Genomic DNA, 23,895 nt, shown 5'->3' on the forward strand with positions numbered 1-23,895 from the left:
TCGGCAAACAGGAAGTTGATAAGCGACAGACCTGAAATTGAATCCCACAGTATGGGACCATGTGTTGATGCTGTATACCAAATATCAAAAGGCTGTGATAAGTAGTTGCTGAGAAAACTGTTACGAAAATTTCCTACTATTGACCATTAATGCTGAAAATTTTACTAGGTCGGCAAACAGGAAGTAGATGAGCGACAGACCTGAAATCGAATCCCACAGCATGGGACCATGTGTTGATGCTGTATACCAAATATCAAAAGGCTGTGATAAGTAGTTGCTGAGAAAACTGTTACGAAAGTTTTTTCAGCCGCCCGCCCGCCCGCCGCCCAACATTCACCATACTATAACCCGGGTTTGCACCAGTGCAACCCGGCCAAAAATGATTTAATCATATGCATTTGAAATTGTCTGCCTTTTATATAACAATCCCCGACAAAGAACAATCTACAATCAAACATGGGTAAAGACCACCTCTGGATAATGGTCACATTGTCAATAAAGGCCAATTTTCGCTAACCCTTTATTTAAAAGACCAGGGTAACTTACAAAAAAGACCACTTGTCTGTAACGGCCGTGTTCAGTATCTCCCTTAGATGACCTTTGTTCACCGGTTTTACTATAAAGTTAATTTTTTTAGAAGCAAAAACTGGAAATTATTTCTTGTCTTAGGAAATAAAAGTACTATAATTTACTGTTATAATATATTTATTTATCTTTAATCGTTGAAAGTTCTACAATATAAAAATTTTTGTGTAGTGATATTCTGCAAGCAGACATTTACAATAAAATATTAGCACTTGTAAGTTGTATGTACAGATCTAAAACAAAGTGTACAATCAAAGTGGCAAGAACTATTCTACAGTGCTTTCAAATATTTAGAATCTACAATGCCCGAATTATTGTATTCAGGTGTTTTTGTTATTTTATCAACAGAAATCATATCAAACAGAAATTATATAAAATAAATAAGTTTTGATATGATTTCTGTATTTGACAGCTGATGAAAATAAACATAAATTTACTTTCTTTTCACTCTGTTTAAATAGTGGTGAAAAAAAAAATACGGTGAATTCAAAAGAAATGTTACACTACTCTTAGGTCTCAAATATGAAACTCTTAAGTTAAAACATTAACTTTCTAACATAATTCTTAAGTAAAATAAACTTTCTTTTATAATACTTTAACAAGTTAAAAAATTAACTTTCTTTCATAATTTTTTTTCAAACTAAATGCTCATACATTCTGACAATTTTCAAAGTTCAAAAGAATTTAAATTTTAAAACTCAAATAATAATACTAAAACAACTTAATCAAGTGATAATTTTCCTTCAACAATTTTTACAATATATTGTACATTTCTTTAAATGGATAGATGATCTTACATTATAATAACTGTAACATAGCTTATAGAAAGATAACAAATTCACTATTATAATCTTATTTACCAATTTCTATCTCCTAAATGTAATCAAACAGGATTTCAATTGCTTTTTCAATATGGTAAAAAAGAGAAAATAAGAATCCCTAAAGAAAGCCCCATCAATAAAAGAACCATCACATATTTGGAGGATACATGTAGTATGCTGTAAATGTCAACAGCAGCATTTTGATTTGTATCTGTTGCATACAAGATATTAATTAAATACAAGACAGAATGGTATGATATAGACAGTGTTAGTTTTATTAGGTAAGATTAATTAGTATTTTACTGACCTGCAGTTATTCAACAATATTCTGTTTATAACTGCCAAACTACTTGACTTAATCATTGAAACAGTGGTGAATGATGATGGATGGCACATGGCCAAAATCAACCAAATCCTCAAAGAAAATCACAAAAGCGACTCTCTGTGCATGCTTCAAATTGTCCTCTTGTACCAGCAGTACCTTCACACTTTTCTGTGCTCCTCTGACTAGCTTAACAAAATAGTCCTAAGACCATTACCACTCAGCGTAATTCATACCTATTTTATTCTTACATTTACATAACTCCATCTATTACATGACAAATTCTCCAATCAAACTAACCAAGTGATTTATTCCAGCAGTCTTCTTCTCTTGTTCAAAATTATTATGCTTTTATCAATTTCTTGTAACAATACATCTGTATATATTGTTATAGTTATGTTATATATATATTACAGTACAAACCATAAGTTGATATTAATTGTAATACGTTTATGTACATTTACAAAAACCTGTTTATTATAGGTTTGAAAGGATAAGTAAGAACAATGGTGGTTAAAGCATAAACGTAAAACTTATAACAATGAAAGAATGAAATCATTTTGAATATACTCCTTATAAATTTTTTACCCTAGTTGCTGAGTAAATAATTCCATCTCAATGTTGTTGTTTTTTTTTTGTAAAAAAATAAATATATGAAACAAATCTTATTCTAAATTTGGTTCAGTTACAATTTAATATGCACTAAAATTATTACTGGTTGGCACCGAAATCTTAAAATAAAGGTTGGAAATTAAACATAGTGTCAGTTATAAAATATAGATAATCTGCAATATGTAAGCAGTAAGTGATAATGTACATAAACAAGAAATGCCATGATTAATACAAATCATATCTGCAGTATTCTTCAACAAATTTGAAAGAACAGCTTTATTTACACATATACACTGCCTGGGACTAAACAACTAAAAGCAAAAAAGGAAAAAAAAAGAAAGAAAGGAGAAAAAAAAAACTTTTTCTTTTATGCCAGGTAACAAATAGAAAGGAAACTAAAATTTAAACATATTCCTCCTTGTACTAATAATAAGCATTTTTGGTAAATCACTTAGATTTGTCTTAACCTGTTACCTTTACCTAGGTCAAATCCAATGTATTTTATTTTAAAAGAACTGAAAAATACTTTTAAATACAAATATGAAAATTCTAGATATTGCAAAATGTTCTCTACTGTGAACTAGAACCTGTTTTTTTTAAAGTATATTCAATATACATCAGAAAAACAACCTGCTATTAAAAAGAACCAAGCAAAAAAAAAAAATATGTTTCAATTCACCCCCCACTCCAGCGCTCCCCGTATCCCTCAATCTCGGTAAAATGTAATCCAAAAATCAAACAAAAAAGGTAAAAACAATGTTCTCAATATTCAGTGTTATTCAAAAAAGATCTAAGTCCAAAAATAATTTACGAGGGATTAAAAAAAACATCTAACACTACTGTTTGTGAATTTATTTTGTCACTTGATGCATGGCATGTGCCAGATAGTCCACATTGTTGGAGGAAAGACCAGCCACTGATATTCTACCATCCTTTGTTAGATATATAGAGAATTCTTTAGTTAACCTCTCAACCTGGAAAAAATATATAAATAAATTAACCATGAAGTTATAAATTCATTTCTGTCCAAGGCAAAAATAATGCAACATCAATAAAAAGTTGTATTTAATCAACATGATAACAGATTGTGTTCATTTTTTACATCCACTGAATAGAATTTGCTTGAATAAATAATATATATGAATATTTTTTTTATATTATTATTTTGTTGGGTTTAACGTCTCATCAACACAGATTACGTCATATGGCAACTTTGCAGTTTTACTGGTTTAAACATATCTATTAAAGCTCAATTGTGAAACAAATTCTTGCAATTTTTATCAATCACTTTTGAGTCCGCTTCCCCGAACCAACCAGTACTGGTGTCATATGAAGAAACATGGTTGTGACTCGATTAGGGATTGAACCCATGATCCACAGGTTGAGAGAAAGACACCTTAACTACTAGGCCACTGCTCCCCTGAAATAGCTTTACTGGTGGAGGAAGACATGAACATTATTTCAGGCATGAACAGGCACCCCGATTAGAATTATCAACGCTCTATAAGCCAGCTGGATAGCTCCTCATATAAAAGAATCCAAAGTCCCTGTCAAGATTAATTTTTTATTACTTTTAACAATGTTTGGTATAAATTTAAAACAGACGATCATGACAACCCTTTTATCCCTCATCAGAATTCGACATGGCAGAGAATAACTTTGATCAAATGCAAATGCCAAAATTTAATAATTAAGCAATAAAACATAATTTCAGATTTAAAGAACTTGACCTCAGTGACCACAAATGATATGTTTGGGTAAAGGTCCAATCACTTTGACCTAAAAACCTAGGTTTTGCATGTTCCACATTTTAATGCAACAATATACCAAAATTTATTTATGAATGACACCTCTATTTGCAAGGACAATAACATAAAATTAATTTTACCTGGTCAGGTTTAAGTCCAGTAAAACAGAACATTCCGATCTGGTCTGTTATATGCTGCCAGTCATGACTGGATCCTTCACGTGTCAAACCATCCCTTAGTTGTGACCTCATTGTAATTATACGATCAGCCATTCCTTTCACCTCCCCCAACCTGTAAAATACAATTCTTCCAGTTTTCATATTCAATAAATTGACTTAACTTCTTAATTAAAACTATTTGAAATTGGCTATCTAAATTCTCAATGGTAGGATACTACGTCATCGTGCACTAGCAAAATGCTCCCATTCAGACTGTTTTTTTTGTCGACTTGAAGATATTTTTTTCTTTTTCTAAGAAATCATAGGAATATAAACAAGATTGCATTTGTGAAAAATGCTATGCCACCGCATTAATACAACACTAAAAGTCGTGTAGTATTTGTTAACAAAAGAGCACATGTCAATGTTTGTTTGTTTGTTTGTTTAATTTTACGCCTTTTTCCAACAGTATTTCAGTCATATAGGCGGGTAGTTTCCTAACCATCGTTCCTGGAGAGTTACACCAGTACTAGACTACCTTCCTCCGCGCTAAACTACCAAAGCATCTCCCGGGGATCGAACCCACGCCAGAGAGGTACCTGAATTAGAAGTCATCGACTCTAACCCCTCGACCACGGAGGCGGTGTATCAATGTTTGTGGTTAAATCTATTGTTATTCAATTAAAAGGTCAGAGTAGGGATCTATCAATGCAGTTGAGTCCAGTGAATTTGGTGGTGAAGGTCATATTTCACATGGCCTAAATTACATGACTGTACATCAAAAGACAACACAGTAAGACACTTTGTCAAAATCTAGGTCAGCTGGTATTAAAATTCAATTTACATCTTAATCTGTGCACATAGTTCAAATTTCATAGCTGTACATCAAAGGACAAGAAAGAAAGTCACATCATCAAAATCTAAGTCACCTGATATCAAGTTCAATTTTACAACTAAAACTGTGAACATGGTCAAAATTTCATGGCTGTACATCAAAGGACAAGAAAGTAGGTCACTGTCCCCTTTGGCAGGGCAAAATTTTGACCCAAGGGTTTAATTCAAACAATCTTGATATAAGTCCACCAAACAACATTTTATGTCAAATATCTAAGCTGTAGCTTTCTCCTATTTAGAAAACATTTGTTTTAGTTTCTGTTTTTACTATGTGTACATAATGAAAATCAATGCCCCCCCCCCCCCCCCCCCCAGACAGGGCCAATTTTGACACCACAGGCAAAATTTGAACAACTTTGGTAGAGGACCTATAGAGGATATCATACAGCAAATATGAAAGCTCTAAGCCTTGTACTTTCAGACAAGAGGTTCTTTTAACTTTTTACTATATGTACATACTGAAAATCAAGGAAAACCCCCGCACCCCCCTGGTGTGACCAATTTTGACCCCAGGGCTATAATTTAAACAATCTCCATGAGGGTTCACTACGCAATGTCTCACGCCAAATATCTGACACAAATAAATAAAGATTCATACCATTCCTGTCTGAGAGCTTTATCATTCAGCACCTTTGATACAATATGAGCACCATGGATTGGTGGATTTGAATACATCGGTCTAATTAAGATCTTGATCTGTGACATAACTCTAGCTTGCTCATCTTTGTCCGAACACACAATAGTAAATGCTCCAGCTCTCTCACCTATATAACAATAACATAACATCACTCAACAGAACAGATTGAAGCATGCAGATTATCTATGATTGTCATAGTAACAACCAGTTGAATTTAGTTTAAACATAACTGAATTGTGATAGTAACTTCAAGCCGATTTAAATTTCATTTTGATATACAACTCGTATAGAGTCTTGGTAATAATTTACTTGCCCAAAGTCCGGAACAAGTTAAATTACCAACATGCAAGTTAAAATTATAACCGGTCTCTGCTAATTTTAATAAAACATGAAATAAATCTATAATTTTTATAAATTGCACATGTTTATCCAAACATGTACATGTCACAAGTGAGTTCAATAGTTTACATGCAATTTTTCCTGGCAGTAAGTAGCTCTGCTGCGTCACAGCCACTGTGTTATTGACACATAATGGTGTGCACAGTTAAAATCGGCAACGTCTTTGATGTTCTTTGAGTGACACTGACAAAGATTTAAGGTCGGCAAATTAATGCAGATGAACCAAATACCTGTTTGTGAAATGCGACAAAATCATACAGAAAGGTGTAACAAAATATAGTGCACTTACCATATAAACCCATATTTTTAGCAAATGATTGAGCAAGACATAGTTTATGGCCATCTTTGATAAATAATCGTAAAGCATAAGCATCTTTGTTAATATCTCCGCTAGCGAATCCCTGGTAGGCCATATCAAAGTATGGGTACAGATTCCTCTTCTTGATTACCTGACTCATTTCTTGCCACTGTTCAGGCTGTTGAAAGATAAACATTTGTAAAATGATTATGTACGTACGGTGATTTGTAAATTACATTCACAAGAGCACAGTGCCATTTAAGTGCAGTAACAGATTAACTCATCCTGAATTATGTAAGGAGTTAACTGATTACTGCACTAAGGTGACGGCATGATCTTCAAATGCCGAAATTTTAGTTCAATAAAAATTGGGGAAAAGTTCAAACTTTTAAAATAATCACTTATAAATATTTAGCTATTACTTTAGTAAACCTGAATAGCATAACTATCATCTAAGTCAAATCTGCCTGATATTTGCTAGAGACACAGCAAAGAACCAGGTCAACTTGGGAAAATCTTCTCAATTTTTGGGGATTTTCCATTCTAATTTGTAAATTTCAAAACATTTTGTCAATAATCATTCATTTTTGTATATACAAAGTATTGTAACATGAATATGTAATGGACATAGGTACATCAGTCTAAATGAATTAAGGAAATAGCATTTTGGATAGGGGGGTATCATTATATATTCCCTGAAGAGGCTGCTCAACTATTTTTTTGATAACTGAAATCCATTGTACTATTTATGGACTGTTCTAGATTCAAAACAGGGCAAGTTGATTATGGGACTTAATTTCACATGTTTGATTTTTCAGTGTAGTACCTCTTATATACAAGGTATATAATGCATTCATTACCTTGGTTGGTTCATTACTTTTTAACTGACAAGCTTACCTTTGGATCTACTCCAGTTGGATTGTGTGCACATGCATGTAACAAAATAACTGAGCCCTCTGGAATTTTCTGAAATAATGATCATTTTTTAATATTCATGGTGTAACTCAGTCTATAAAGTCAGATTAAGTACTCTACACTGAATTTGAAAATTCTTCTAATTTTTTTTGTACTTTTTCTTAACTTTCAACATTTAAAATCTCCTTAAGTTTGTATCCATTTTTTATGAGATATGCTTAATGTGTACAATCTTAGAAAGATATTTTAAAACATTGTCATAAATTAACAATTTATATGGTTACATGGATGTAGTATCAAAATAAATTTACTCTCATCCTATAATATCTTATTTAAACTTCCAATATAGTGGTAAACAATTAAAACCTTGCAATAAATTGCAAACAAAATATTGTTCACCAAGAACTAACGATAACACTTTTTTTAAAACACAATTCTTGAAATTATTTTAAACAGGAACTTGCAAATAACAATATTTTCCACCAACAACTTTCAATAACAGTTTTTCTGAAATGTAATTCAATAAATTTTGTCTGAACTATAATATCAAATGTATCATTTTCTGTCAAAAGTGCATCCTATGTATTCTATTTTCAAATCTTTCTTTTATTTTTTTAACACAACTGTGAAAACTAAAATAAAGCAAAAGAATATGTAAACTATGCTGTACATACGCTAATGTCCTCCAATGCACCTTTAAAGTCAAATCCACAAGTTTTGGGATCATAGTATCTATAAGTGCTAATGTTCATTCCAGAATCCCTAAAAACAACAAGATTTATCATCTACATAAATTAGGGTAAAGTGTGATCCCTCGGAAATACTAATCACAACAAAATTACATGAAAGATGCAGACTCAGTTTGATTAAGTCTATACATGAGGGATAATGATAAGGTGCAACATCCACCTAGCACTGGCTTGAGTGGAACTCAATTTTCAACTCTTAAAAGTGTTGGAATAAAAAACTTCTGCAATCATATCATAAAGCTAAAGATATTTGTTAAATGAAGATAAGAGATGTAAAAACAAAACTTTAACTAAGTGTTATGCTGGCGGCCCAAGCGAAGTAATATCACAAGTTACTTAAATGGTAGAAAATGAACCACACATCTACACTTACTTGAATATTGGATTATGGTTTCCCCAGGTTGGTGAGGGGAAATAAATTTGTTTGCTAGAGTAAAATCTAGATAGAAATGCTGCACCAATTCTCAGTGACCCTGTACCTGACACACCTTGGGTGGTGGCATTCTGTTTTTTTATAAAAAGAGGGAGAAAATTACACTAGCTACAAACAAAATTATTGGTAGATTATTTCTTTAGTATTTCAATCATCATTTGGTTGAGTATTAACTTTTTCAAGTTATACATGTACATCACATGACTGTTAAGAAATAATTTTAGAAAGGAAATTTTAAGAATTTGCAGTTCACTATTTTTTTAATATTTATAAGAAATAGTTTGAAAATATCAAAACAGTACTATATACTTTTTACATATATAGAAATATTAAGCAATTTAAAAAAAAGCATGAAAGTTCCCCGATGATCAAATATCCTTTTTAACATTTTTCATTAAATACTTGTAAGTATCAAAGTGCATGAAAGTGCTTTTCTTACCAAACCATCTTTAACAACTGGGCTGTCATCTCCAAATGCAAGGGCAGCAGATCCATTTGTAAATGCAGGAAACCCAGATATAGGGGCATACTCATGGTCTAGTCCCTCATCTAACATCTGTTTCTCAGCCTAAATAAGTATACAAATAGTAAATATATCATCAGTTTGTAATGTATAATGTATAGACAAGAAATCAAAGGTCTTATTTTCCATCTTACATCATATGGTTAAAATTCAGGCAAAGTCAAGGCTACTGTAGAACTTACTCCTTGCTTCTTTTGCCAAACCATATCAGATATCTGTACTAGCTACTTCAATATCTACAAAGCAATGAACTTAATGAAAGTTGAAAAATATAACATTATTAACTCTTAGCGGTGACACTGATAATGATTTTTGTATCGGTAATTATTTATCGGCGATACTGAGATATATTGATTGTCAGGCAATATTTTAGCTTTCAAGTCTTTTTTAATGTTTCCAAAGGACACCGACTATGCAGTTATATTTAAACACATGCGTATTGAAATCTTGTGACAAAACAAAGAAAGACAAATAAACTATGAACACTGAACATTTAATGACTAGTAACTATAAAGTTTAAAGCCTTGCTTTTTAAAATCTGGGGGGGGGGGGGGGGGTGTGTCTTGACACCAACTCATTAGATGTGCGAGATTACAACGAAATTCGGCAGCATTCGTTAGAGACACAGGGAGGTAATCTTGGCGTTGATTTCCATTTTCGTTTAAGAAAAAAAAATGTTTGAAATGTTTGTGCATTCGATACCCCATATTTAAAATATGGAATCAATATCAAATCAGATTGCAAATATCGTTGATACTCCAATATCAACTGAATTGATTACACCCCTAATAAATGAGGATATTTTGCAGCGTAAAATTCTAAATACTTATTTATCGTATGAGTGGTTGAAAAATATTTCATGCAGATCATTTATATTTATATAGGAATTGAATATTAAGATTTCAAAAAGCTGTGCATTTTCATAATGCTTTTTTATGCTATTAAAATAATGTACTTAAACAAGACAAATGCATTTAAAAAGTTTTGTAGTTATTTAAAAAATTATCCAGCATGTTATTACTTTTCTTATGTGCTAAAAGTTTTCACTGTCAAATGATAAGATATTAATGCTGAAAAAATGAAAATACAAATACTTTCTAAACCATCCAAACTAAATAATTATGATGTTAACAGAAACATGTAGGAAACAGTAAATTAACAAATCACCTTTAATAGTTCCAGTCTAGCCTGTGTATCAAGACAATATACATGTATATCTGGTTTATTGAACCTGATTTTATATTTACTGTTGTTGTTTTTTGTTGTTGTTTTTTCAGTTATGTTATATTTGAGTATTAGATATAATTAAAGTATCTCAGCAAACAAGACTTCAAGATTACATGTACCACAGAGCTTCTGAAAGTTCTAGGAATGGGCACTAGTAACTGCCAATGAAATTTCCAATCATCATAGACATTTATATAAACATTGTACATCATTCTGCAATGCTTATCTTAACCCCCAGCAGCTGGCAAAATCAAAACCAGAACCTACTGCAAAATGTATGACTACATGAGCTACTTTTGCCAAAACATGATAAATAAAATTTAAAATATTCAGTGGTATCTGATATTAAATTTTACGAATGCTTCATCTCATGAAATTCTTTGAAAATCTGACATGCAATTTTCTCCTAAAATTTAATTTAGCTAAGTTTTAACTCCCACTTATGCACAAAATACTGTGTTATTTTTCCACCAATTTAAGACTAAGATGTCTAAGAGTAAGGCCACTTCCTCTACCTGTGAAAAAAAGGCCTCAAAAATGATTAATATTTCATATAACAGCTCATCATCATCAAATACTAGAGCAGCTATAGAGATACCTTTTTCACACATTCCAGTATGAATGGTTTCCCATCATCACCTCTGTATGCACCAACTCCCAGGTTGATCTTCTTTGGATTGGTATCCTTCTTGAAAGCCTCGGTGACACCAAGAATGGCATCTGGTGGCCCCATAGGTACATTGGCCCATGCTGAACTGAAAGCAAAAACACATACCAAAAACATGTAAATACTGTGATTACAAACTGCATTAAGGTAGCCTTATAAAAATATAATTCTGCAATGTATAAAAGAGACAAGCCATCTTGCATATTAGTTAGTTTCATCCCAACATATTATTATTATAATCCATTATGCAACCAATCAAATTAAAGGTTCTGTATAATTATCTAAAGGTTATTTGTTTCATGTATTTTATTCCATTTCCAATATTTTGACATAATCCTTTTGTCCAATTACACAGAAGATATTATTCTCCACAATGGATTCTCAATGGACAAAAGGATAATTTGTGGCGCGATAGCTCAGTTGGTTAGACCACTGGCTGTCACTCCTGAGGTCCCGGGTCCGATCCTGGGTAACACCCGTGGGATTTTTCAGAGACACTTTCAGTGTTTCCCAGCTAACTAGAGGTGTACTGGTAAGAAATCCAGGTAATCCTCGCATGTATCAGTGCTATACACTGGGCATGTAAAAGAACCAAGGGGTCTATTCAATAAGTAGTGGGGCGGGAAATTGAGAAAATAGTGCAAATGGTGATACAAGCATGAAACTTTCAGGAAATCATCTTTAGACCACGTAGATTTCAAAAGTGAAGTGGGCCCAAAAATATCTCTGCTCATTCAAGATGGCCGCCATTTTCAAAATGGCCGCCATATAAATTTGACGTACATAAATAGCTCATTCGGTCAAAATTTTTGTAACGACCTGAAACTTACACCATAACATGTTTAAAGTGTCTCCTTTACAAAAATTAAATCTTCCAAAATTCCGCTTCATACGTCTTGTCAATCCAAGATGGCGTCCAATATGGCCGCCAATTTTATGCAAACTTGTTATATAATTTCTACAGTATAATTGACATTACGCCGCCTGTCAATCAAGCTGGCAGGGGTCTTACAGATAAGCTAATAGGCGATCGTTTTCAGTTTCATGCTAAGATGTCTGAGAAGTCCGCCATTTTCCTTAGACAAGCTATGTGTATAAGACAATGGTGCAGCAGTATTTATATTGAAATTTTGATTTAAAGCTATTAAAACGGTATATCTAAGTTACAAAATATCCTGACATATTGACAGAGGGAGTTAGTTAGTTCATTTTACAAAAAACAAAAAATCAGTAACTTTCTATATATGAAGGTAATAAGTTATATAGCAGGTACGAAAGTTAAAACTGGCTATACCGCATTAAACAAGAAAAAAGTTTTAACAAATACTATATTCCTTCCTTCATTACAATTATGTCTTTTCATAATCACATAATATTATAAGGTCTCAGGATATCCAGATGATATGACATTTTTTGTTCGTTTATAACATAGTGGCAATAAAATGCTGCAGTAGAAAAAAAGTACTTGCAAATAAAATGAAAAAATATGCAATAAATATTTCAGGTGAAATTATCCTACCAAATTATTTCTATTAAAGCTCAATGAATTAATATACAATTATTGACTGGTGAGCCATTGAATATGATGTGATATTCACCGGCAGATGACATATTGACCGAGGCGATAGCCGAGGTCAATATGACTTTCTGCCGGTGAATATCACATCATATTCAATGGTTCACTAGTCAATAATTGTTTTATTATATGAATAGGCTAAGAAATTCAAAAAATCACAAAGTGCAACCTTATAATTATACATGTACAAAGTTTGCCTCTTTGAAGCGCGGGAAGAAAGACGCACGTGTTAGGCGTGCAACGACTACGCGAACGCTGCGCATACAAAAATAATTCAAGTTTATACTCATCATTGCGGTGTAACCCTTAAGTATAATAGTAAAGTATTGATATTTTAATCGAGAAATATGCCATAAAGAAAAAAGAGCAATAATTATTTTTTAATTAACAGGCGTAATTAACAGTCTCCGGTGTATGATCATTGAATATGAGTCTCAATCTATTTTTAGACTGGGAAAATCCAATTCAGCCAGTGAATATGATACTACACCCAGTAAATATGATTTTATAAAAAGTTCTGTTGACTACTGTTTGGACCAATGAGATTGCAGCTATATTTAGATCATATAATAAGATTAATTATTTAAATACATCTGCTTCAATAACATCATATCTGATCACGGTTTTAATTTAAAGTTGAGGTATGGTATATGTGAAATTTATTTTGAAGTGAATAATATTGCGTTTTATCACGAAAATATCTAATGTACAAATAAACATATAACAAAGTTACGCATGGGCAATTTTCTCATTTAATTTTGACAATTTATGCGCAAATGCATTATATATAAGTGATTTCGCACATAAAACCCCAAAAACATTTGTAAATCTTACTGTTTCATTGATATAATTTTACTATTATATGTTCCACTACATCAATTTTCACTATCTTTGAATTTGTAAACTAAAATGATATTTTGTCAGTAACATAACATCTTCCTTGATGTCAGCTAGAAATATAACAAGATCTTTGCCAAACGTTTTATTCATCATTAATGCGTGAATACTTTTTTAAATACCAAAATACATTGAACTATTCAATAAAAGCATTAAAATTTTATATATTCCAAATGATATAAGGTAAATTCATTAGTCACTTAAGTGGCATGACAGTTTCAACAGAAATTATCAAATCATATGTAAATCATAATGAAAGTAAAGTTTTGTAAGATATCTAATTTGGTTTTCTTAATCTATATGCAAAATCAAAAAAAGTTACTCTATTTCTTATTTGTCATTCAATTAAAAATAGGGGTTTGTAAGAAAACATGTAAGAAAACCTTAAAACTGTAGGTTTTATAGTTTGTCAAAGTGGGTGGGGTCAATTCATCCGATAATTATAAAAGAAAAACATGGTCATAATTCTTTATAAACGTAGGTAATTGGGTGTATCAATTTTGTCATAACATATATGATTTGTGAAATATTTGTATTCGGCTGCTTTAAAAGAAACAGCCTAATATCAAGTTTCTCAGAGAGGACTTAAATAACTATTAATATTCCTATATGAGTCCATATAAACTTAGTCACCCCTGGTGCATTATAAATTTTGACCATCTTGTCCATGATTTATCAAATATTTGTAGAGTATTACAAGATTATGATGATACATAATTAATGTCTATAATCCGGGTACTGTAGATTTAGAGAATACAGATTTATTACATAAGTCTGTGTAAAATAAGTGATACCCATTTCAAAGCCATTTTAACTGCAGGAGCATCATACAATTTTATGCATTTAGTTTAACACTAGAAGTTTTTATTGTGTTTTCCTATACAAGTCTATAAACCCGGGTGGCTCTATGAGCAAGATTCATTTAATTTGTTAAAGACACAAGATGATTGTTCATGCTTAGTATCTATGTTCTATGCTTTGTGCATTTTGCTTTTTGAGAAGACTTTTTAAACATTTTTACTATGTAAAATCTATGTACACTAAGTGACGCAAAGAGCGCTTTATGTAACTTTTAAAGAGGTCTTTTTGCCGCGTTGGGCTTTCTTTAGGGATTCTTATTTCACTCTATTTTCTGCTAGACAATGTAACATACCGGTATGTTGAATATCTAAGTTCTATGCATTGTAGATCTGCAAAAGAGGACTTACATGTGATTTCCTATATAAGTATTTCAAAACTAAGCGCCCCTTCTGGCAGGCCTTTTAATCATGCTCCTGCAGTCTAAAATGGCTTTCCCTGGTATGTTACTGATGTTTGCATAGACTTAAAACTGTCTTAAAAATCTTCTCTGTTCCTTAAGTTTACAGAACAGAAAAATTATCATGAAACATTACTTTGTGATACCTCTATAAAAATTATAAATTATTGGCATAGGACCAAATCTCTAAGTTTAAATGGACTCATATAGGAACAAGCATTTGATAGTATTGCGGGCAATACAGTAGTCCCCTACCGGTCCCTCAAAAAGTTCTTTAATTGTCATACACTCCTGTGTATTGCCATTTATAATGAATTTGAGGATGAAGTCTGTATTTGAAAATATCAACCACAAAACATAATAAAATAAGTTTGTCTATATCACAGTAATGTGTTAAGTTTCCATGCTTAGTAAGGAAATTATGTTTATACAACCTTGTCATATTATTACGATGTGGGATTTTAAAGTAAATCCTATAAGGAATGAAGATGTTGAAGTGAAAATACCAGTTTCTCGAAAAAAATCTAAGTTCAAGGGGGACATAATTCTGGAAATAGTCTTGCTAGAGTATTTAACCTTCTCAAAAATGTCGAGTGATAATAAGAAACATATATATGAAGTTTGAAGTAGATACATTAGGAAATAAAGAAGTTATTTAAAAAAGACAACATTTTTTCCCCTAAAAAATCTAAGTTCAAGGGAGGTAATACTGATATTTTTTGTGCTAGAGTTATAAACCTTGTCACATATGACGTGGTTGATGACCAGAAACTTATATTTAAAGTTTGAAGTAAACACCTTAAGAAATAAAGAACATATAGTGAAAAAGCTGAAAAATTTAAATCAGAAATCTTGAAATTCAGGCTATTTGTTGCCATAGCAACCAGAATTTTCAACATAGGAAGAAAAGAAAAAGATGTGCATAATCTCCAGACTGCCATCTACCCATATTTCAAGTTTCATAAAAATATTTTCAGTACTTTTTGAGTTATCACTGGATCCAGTTTATGTGTTAAATTTGCCATATTTTCAGACTATTTGTTGCCATAGCAACCAGAATTTTCAACATAGGAAGAAAAAAAAAAGACGTGCATAATCTCCATACTGCCATCTATCCATATATCAAGTTTCATAAAAATATTTTCAGTACTTTTTGCGTTATCGCGGGATCCAGTTTTGTGGACGGACGGACTGACAGACAGACGGACAGACAGACAGACGGACGGAGGGTAAACCTAAAGTCCCCTCCGGTTAAACCGGTAGGGGACTAATAAAACAATATGAGTATTTGTGTGAAACAGTTCTGAGTACCTAGATATTGGGCATGTTTCCTGTAAAGCAACCTTTACAAATACGTGTAGTTCATAAATCATAACTGTATGTGGTGAAAAAAAATTGATACTTCTAACATGATCTTATCTTACTTCTGTATTAAAGAGTTATGGCAATTTTCCTGCAGTGGATCTTAGGCGAGTGGTCTAGGATTGTTTAATGGGAAACATGAAACTTGAATAATCTTTGACAGACAGTTAATTTATATTTTAAATCATCAACAACTATATGTGGGTCAAGCGATACTATTGATATACATATTAAACTACACATAGATCATATGATGTATCAGTCGCCTTAATTTTACTTTGTATCTTTTGAAAATACCATGTCTAGATATGTTATTCTATAAACAGTGCTGATTCAATTATACTTAATTACAATGATATGAAAGTAGATATAACTTTGAATCGTACTGTAACAAGCCTTCAGCAGTCTTCACGAAAAACTTTTAAAAGCACAGGACATTCGGGCCAGTAAAATTTCAAATCTTACTGGACCTGTTGATTTTTAGCCGGACCAAATACATAGATAGGTAATAAATTGATGGGTAAACGAAAACACTTTATCATGCTTCCCTTGATAATTTTGAAAGAAGCATAATACTTCTTGTATTCTGGGCCATATGTTGACAGCTTTGAAATATTTAAAGGACCAAATGTTTAGACAAAATTGACTAGAATTGAACATGGACAAAGCACTTTGCTTCAAACAAATCACTTTAATACAAAATATTTACTTAACTCAATAATCACAAAATCATAGCTAAATAATAAACAATGGTTTAATTTCTTAAGTGTACGGTGCGGTACGGAAAATATCCAAGAAAAAAATGGCGGCCTCCATTACTCAATACAATTCAGACATCTTTCGCTGTGTTATGAACATTTAGGACAGAATTGATGGATTTCATTTGCAAAAAAGGCAAAAAGATCAATCTTTTAGAGAACCCTACTTCATTATTTTGATGAATTTTTCTTATAATATTTTTTCATGGCAAAAAACTGCTGGCCCGTCGGACCACCAGCCTTGCAATAATCACCAGACCGATGCTTAATTTAGTGGCCTCGGGCCTCGGACTGGCGTTTATTTCGAAGACTGCTTCAGTAAGACTATGATATATCATGCAAAATTCATTTTTTCATTGTGTTGGCTTTAAAGCGATTTTTATCTTTTTCGTAATATATGTTGTGAAGGAATTAATTTTATTCGTAAATAAGACAATATTTAACGCATGTTTTGTTGATGTATATTCAGTCTACTATCGTTACAATTAACTGATAATATTAAGAATATTGAAACAAGTTATATCTTGCAAACAAATTTTATAATTGACTGTTTACACATGAATGTATGTGAATTTACTGATATTTTAACACACCCTCTAGGCCTGAATGAAGACAAAAATTTCTTAAGAACCATAACCTTTTAACAGTGAATATTTTCCTAAAAATTCGTAGAAAGTTTAACAAAAATAAAAAAATGAAATTAACTTACAAACTTTGTTGTTTTTGTTTTTCAATTATCAAATAAATTTACCCAACCCACTTTGACAAAATATATAACCTACAGATTTTATGCTTACAATAAACACATAATATTAATTAAATATCATATACACTAAAAGAAACTAAGTAACTTTTTGAGTTTTATACAACGACCTATTAGAAAACCATGTTAGAGAAATATGCAAATATTAGCACTTTTTCTTTAATATTTTTAAAGATATTTTTTGGATAAATAACTTAAAAAGTTTGACTTACATTCTGGTTTACATAATAATATGATTATTCTTGATATGTTTAAACACTTTTTATCGAAATTTGTATAATTTGTGATACAAATTATATGACAAAAGAGATATATTAATTTTTGCATAAAATCGGCAGCCATATTCGACGCCATCTTGAATTCTGAAGAAGTATGAACGCGGAATTTGTTCAAGATTTGAATTTTTGTAAAGGAGAACCTTTATACATGCTTAAGTGTAAGTATTAGGTCTGTACAAAAAAATCACTGAATGCGCTATTATGAACGTCAAATTTATAGGCGGCCATTTTGAAAATGGCGGCCATCTTGGATGAGCAGAGATATTTTTGGGCCCACTTCACTTTTGGAATGTCTATAGTCTAAAGATGATTTCCTGAAAGTTTCATGCTTGTATCACAATTTGCACTATTTTGACAGGAGAGACCTTATTTCCCGCTCCACTAAAGAGCTATGGACTGGTTCCTGGATTCCCTTGTATCTCATAGCTTTCTCTGAGGTGACTAATCTTAAGTCATGTCTACGTCCCCGCGAGGGGTTTGACATTAATGGAAGATAGATAGATAGAATTTGAAAACATTGGAAATGGAATAAAATACATGGTGATTTTGACGGTAGGCGTGCGGATTTTTTCCAGCGAACATTTTATCTTGTACATTATTAAAGATGTTAAAATATTAAACTTAATCAAAACAGCTTATATTAAGTTTTTTTTATATGTATGATAAGTACATGTGCTGGGATTGACAAATATACATTTTGTTTGGAATTTAAATGTGTTTTGAGCTCCACGTCCCAAGTGTCTGTGCTTTTTAGTGCAATTTTTTATATGATGCTGCTTTTCCAAGAAGAGACAATATAATATTTATACAACCTGACCTAAACCTTCAATTTACAAATGGATTGAGTTTAATCTTAAAATACTCTAGGCCCTATAATGTTAACATTTTTTAAGATTTTACTTATATTTTCCGCGACCTTTTAACAGGCTGGTGAAAATGCCCGATCGGGCTTAGACATAAAAATATCATATTTCAAGAAATATAATTAATACGCAAAGGCCCCGCGAGAGCTGTAGCGCTCTTAGATAACATGTATGACGCGTATCAATTCAAATGAAATCTAATTAAAACTAACTGAAAAATTCAAAAAAATATATATCCCATACCTAATGAACTGTGAAAAAATCCTTAGTTAAATGGGCGCCGCCATTTTGAAATCATTTTGAGCTAAATATAGATATCAGAGCGCTTTTAATGAGCGTCTACATTATTCAGACTATTGCTAGCAGACGCATGATAAGTAACACTTCCGGTGAAAGAATGATGTACAGAATCAGATAATAAACCTGCATTTCATTGATAAGAATTAAAGTAACGATTATAAATATAAAAAATTACTTTAACCTATCCTTTTTGATAAATACATTGTAAGCACATTAAAAATAACGTTACAACAACAACTGTGATTAGAGAATAACAAAAATGGCGGACGGGATTTTCCAAACGCCGACGCATGCGCAGTGGTCCCCCTTTACGTTCTGATGATAGGTTGAACACCACCAATTTATTCGTTTTGTTTATGGTACAAAATACCTGCAAAAAAGATCTGGTTTACATGTACACTTAACATGTTATGCTAAAATCATAATACATAGGAGCTTTCCGTGCCATAGGTAGCACCTAATTTCATATTATATTTCTTTCTCACTTGTTTTGTTTATTAAGCATTGATATATGATACAAATCAAAATAAAAATATTTTGGTTATCTTTTATTTCCTTAGAATTATTTCCCTTTTTCCCATTTTCTAGAATCAAAATATTTAAAGTTTACAAAAATTATATTGTAATGTAAAATTCTAAATAGAAATGTGACCAACAACTTCATTCTGCTCTAGATTATTGGGCAAATACCTTTTTCTACAGTGCACTCCGGATACAACGAGATTGTCAGGACTCTGCGTTGTTCCTCAAGAATAATTTTAGAACTCAACACCGCTAAGCCATTTTTTCTACTTTCGGTTCTGTGCACCTTCGTTTTGAAGAGTAAAATTATAAAGGCAGGTAACTCTTGTAATTTTATTCTGCTCTATTTATAGCATGTATATCTACGAATACATGTTAATAAAAGGGGGGGGGGGGGGGGGGGGGACAAAAAGCCGTCAAAACAGGTCTTTATAAGGGAAAAGGTTAAAAAAAAAAATTCCATACATGTAAAATTTAGCAAGTATCACATAAAAAATGTTGTTATTTTAGATTGTCTTTGTTATGTCTTCACTTTATCTTGCAATACTTGTTCTATATTCGCAAGATTTGAGAATGTATCTGATTTAATGTCAGACTCGCACTCACAGAACCTACGTCATGTTTTTAGTGCATCCATTGTGTTTAAAACACTGACAACTGAATTGTCACACAAGTCCATTGTTTCATCGTCATCCTCATAGTCATCTGGGAGAAGTTACACTTAATTTCCTAGACAATGTCATCGTCAGTTATTGTCCGGTCACAGTAACATCACTGTCTACATTCATGTATTCATCGACAAGAGGTATCTGGGTAATTTTCTTGGAAAAGTAACCGAAGTTGGTTCAATGGGATATCTCCCTCTGGATCATCGGCAAACATATTCCCGACGGACTGATTATGATGTTCAAACCCAGTCTTTTTAAAACAGTTTACAATACATTTTTCTGAAACCATTTGCCATGCTGCAAGGGTTCATTGACTGTCATTTTCAAAAGAGAACAATGCCGAATCTACCAGTAATTTTCTATAATAAACTTTAAATGCTTTAATGATACCCTGGTCACAAGGCTGTAGGTGTGAGGTTGTGTTAGATGGCAAAAACATTAGCTTAATGTTTGTCAGTCTGTTTATATCCGGATGTGCTGGACATTTATCAACAAAGAGCGAAATGTGCCTGTTTGCTAAACGCATCTGCCTGTCAATTCTCCGTACCCAACTTTCAAACAAATACTTGTCATCCACGCTCATACTTGACTGGAAGGCTTTTAACAGTCTTTAAACATCACAGATTTTTGAATTTGCTGATTAAAAAAGGTTTTAATTTGTCAGTTCCAGACATGTTTGTGGCAAGCATTACTGTAATTCTTTCTTTTGATATTTTCCCGCCACTACATGATTCACCTTTGAAATGCAATGATTTATCAGGTTACAATTTGTAAAATAAGCCAGTTTCATCTGCATTAAAAATGTTACAAGGTTCATATTGTTCGATGATTCTAGGCAATTTCTCTCTCAATGACTGTACAATATTGTCATCAACAGCATTACTTTCCCCACAAACATTTTTATACACAATCCCTCTACGCTCCTTGAAACGCTCTATAAATTCATTTGATGCTTTAAAATCAGAAAGTCCCAATTTTACGGCTTAAGATTCAGCCTTATAAGCTAAAACTGGTCCTGTGATAGGTACCCCTGTGCTACGGGCTGACGAAAACCACTTAAAAAGAGCTTCTTCAATGTTTGTGTATTCACAAGAACGGAATCGCTTCCAACTAGACTGAAACAAATTTTTCTCAAAATTAGATTTGATGACTCTTTGTTTTTTAGAGTGCTGGATGCTAGTCCATGTTTTCTCGCAAGCTCAGCTTTAGAACAAAGTCCTTTTTCAACCTTTTCGATTTTTATTATCAACATCCATTTTAAACTTCCATGTGATGAATGTCTTTAAAATGCAGTGTATTTTATAAGAGTAATGAAATAGCCTTTAAATTTGTTTTAATCACTCAAAACCATATCGTGATAACATTTCATCACCTATAGGACAATTTAGCCAGTAGCGCAAAAGTAACCATCGATAACTCTCTAATTGATCCCTCCCATTAATTGCCTACCATTTTTTGGTAAGACTGCAGTGTTGCATCTAGGCCGCGCGATTGCGCGATTTGCGCATTTTTTATGCAGATCGCGCATTTTAATGAAGTCAACGCGCGCCAAGTCGCGCATCTGACGATTTTTTAACTTAATTCAGTTTATCTTCATCGTATCTTGAAAGCTTCAGCCATGTTTGTTTTCACTCGTGGTAATGACTAAAATACGTACTAAATCGCGTGTAGCAGCCGACTGGGTCATCTCGCGCGTGTTTTGTAGTATTCGTCAATATTTTATTTTTTCTACTTCCGTTTTTGAGCGGACGATAGCTGTCAAAAATGCCTGAACGTAAAATAAATGAATTCTTTTCGATAAGTCATAGTGTAAGGTAAATGTATGTCCCCCACATTTTTTTCAAATCCCCCACATTTTTCAGTTGAGTGGGGGACAATCCCCCATAATTTTGAAATTCTAGATGCAACACTGGACTGCAGGCGACGCGCTTTACGCAAGTCCTCATTATAACTTGTGAAAAATATGCATTGTGCGGCGGATATATGTACGTTGTAACCAATATCTCGCTAAAACCGATCTCGTTATTAACGATATAAAATGAATGGGAAATAGAAGGAAAAAGGCCGGAACAAAGTAGAATGTACGTTATAAGCGGTACCTCATTAAAACCGATCTTGTTATAAGTGGAGTAGACTGTATATATTTTGATTAAATATTCTGTTTCTGCCATTTATATTTTGACAATTCTTTGACACTGAACATTATACTTTGAAGTATTCTCTGAAAACCAAATGAAATATTATGTATGCTGACTAGTGATGTTCCGATTGTCGCAAGTTGCCGATAATCAGTTACTGTTATGTAAAGCGACAATAATCGATTCACATATATTTGTTCCGCGACGTCGTCGAAAATGTTTAAAGTATCAAAGGGAATTAATTCTGACGTTAATTTTCTTTTAGGAACACCTCGCCGATCGCAAAAAATTATCTCAGAGACTATTTGGAGTTGAATAGGATCAATACGTGATGTAAACAATAGATATATAATGTGATGTGAATGTTATTATTTGACATCCATTGGAAAATTAAATCTACATGTATTTCTTAAAATTATAACTAACTATATAGGATTAAAACTGTAAAATGTTTCTTCCCTATTTCTTTTTAACGCGACTTTAATCGAAAAGTTATCGATTATGTCCCATCCGATTGAACCGATGATCGATTGGGACAAATTTCATCCGATTTCCATCACTAATGCTGACAGGTGTTGGCGCAATGAATAAGAGTATAAAGAAGTTATTTAACCCATTTTGTTTTACACTTTGCATATGTAATTTACTCTTTAAGGTCTTCAAAAATTATGTGTTATAAAAACATGAAAAAAGGGAAATAAATCTCACAAAAGTGACAGTAGCCAAATATTTTTCTTTCTGTTTATGTCAAATATTATTCTCAATAAACAAACAAAGTTTAAAAGAAATATCTTTATTTCTTTTCTAGAAAATTGTATGATTTTTTATGACATAAGCCCGATGGGGCATTTTCACCAGCCTGCTTAAATTATTAGTTACTAAGAAATCAATCGATTATGCCAATACAAGTTGTTAGCAACTCCTAACGTCGTTAAATAGCTGTATTTAAATAATTGTCAATGTCAACTCAATACCGTGACCTCCTTCATGTAACACATGCATGCATGGTCACAGTTTTTGACATAAATAAAATTTGCAGCAGGTCATCATCTGATCATAATAAATTACGTTGTTATTATGTAGCACAGTAAGCTTATATTCAAATGAATAGTAATGTATTAAATAATGAAGATATACCTTGCCCTTGCAGAAATCGCAGGACATAAGTTCTTTTGCAAGAGACTTCCGAAAACTGAACGTGAAGATCTGAGCGCTGCCATAATTCAAGGTCGCTGAAGAGCAAGTAAAGGGAGAGAAATACGAATGTCCTCAACGAATACACTAAAACCTGTACATTACGTCTTTCCGCGCCGCTAAAAATTATTTGGGTCAGACTAATAAATCGATGTCATTGCTCCGCGCCCACAGGCGCGGAGCTTTTTGTGTTTACTATTTTTTTTGTCCATGGGCCCGGATTTGAGCAATAAATCCTTTCGATTAACAGCTAAAAGTAAATCTGCATTCAAGAACTCCTTTCGATTTCTATATTGGTTTCCCCGTCGGTGATTCGCAGCATCTCATATT

The 23,895-nt window shown here is 32.4% G+C and overlaps 1 protein-coding gene across 1 annotated transcript; it reads right to left on the reverse strand.

Moving 5' to 3' along the window:
- Nucleotides 1-687: 687 nt before the first annotated feature.
- On the reverse strand, nucleotides 688-23,668 carry LOC132743486 (aspartate aminotransferase, mitochondrial-like). The gene is made up of 10 exons (XM_060732003.1): nucleotides 23,509-23,668; nucleotides 10,920-11,076; nucleotides 9,011-9,139; nucleotides 8,512-8,642; nucleotides 8,064-8,151; nucleotides 7,372-7,440; nucleotides 6,466-6,652; nucleotides 5,739-5,904; nucleotides 4,229-4,379; nucleotides 688-3,314 (listed from the first exon to the last, which is right to left on the reverse strand). The coding sequence occupies exons 1-10, from the start codon at nucleotides 23,589-23,591 to the stop codon at nucleotides 3,192-3,194; spliced, it is 1,284 nt and encodes a 427-aa protein (XP_060587986.1). The 5' UTR covers nucleotides 23,592-23,668; the 3' UTR covers nucleotides 688-3,191.
- Between the last annotated feature and the right edge of the window lie 227 nt (nucleotides 23,669-23,895).

The sequence above is a fragment of the Ruditapes philippinarum genome, unplaced genomic scaffold, assembly GCF_026571515.1.
Source record: "Ruditapes philippinarum isolate M1 unplaced genomic scaffold, ASM2657151v2 ctg483_1_1_1_1, whole genome shotgun sequence".
NCBI classification, from domain to species: Eukaryota; Metazoa; Mollusca; class Bivalvia; order Venerida; family Veneridae; genus Ruditapes; species Ruditapes philippinarum.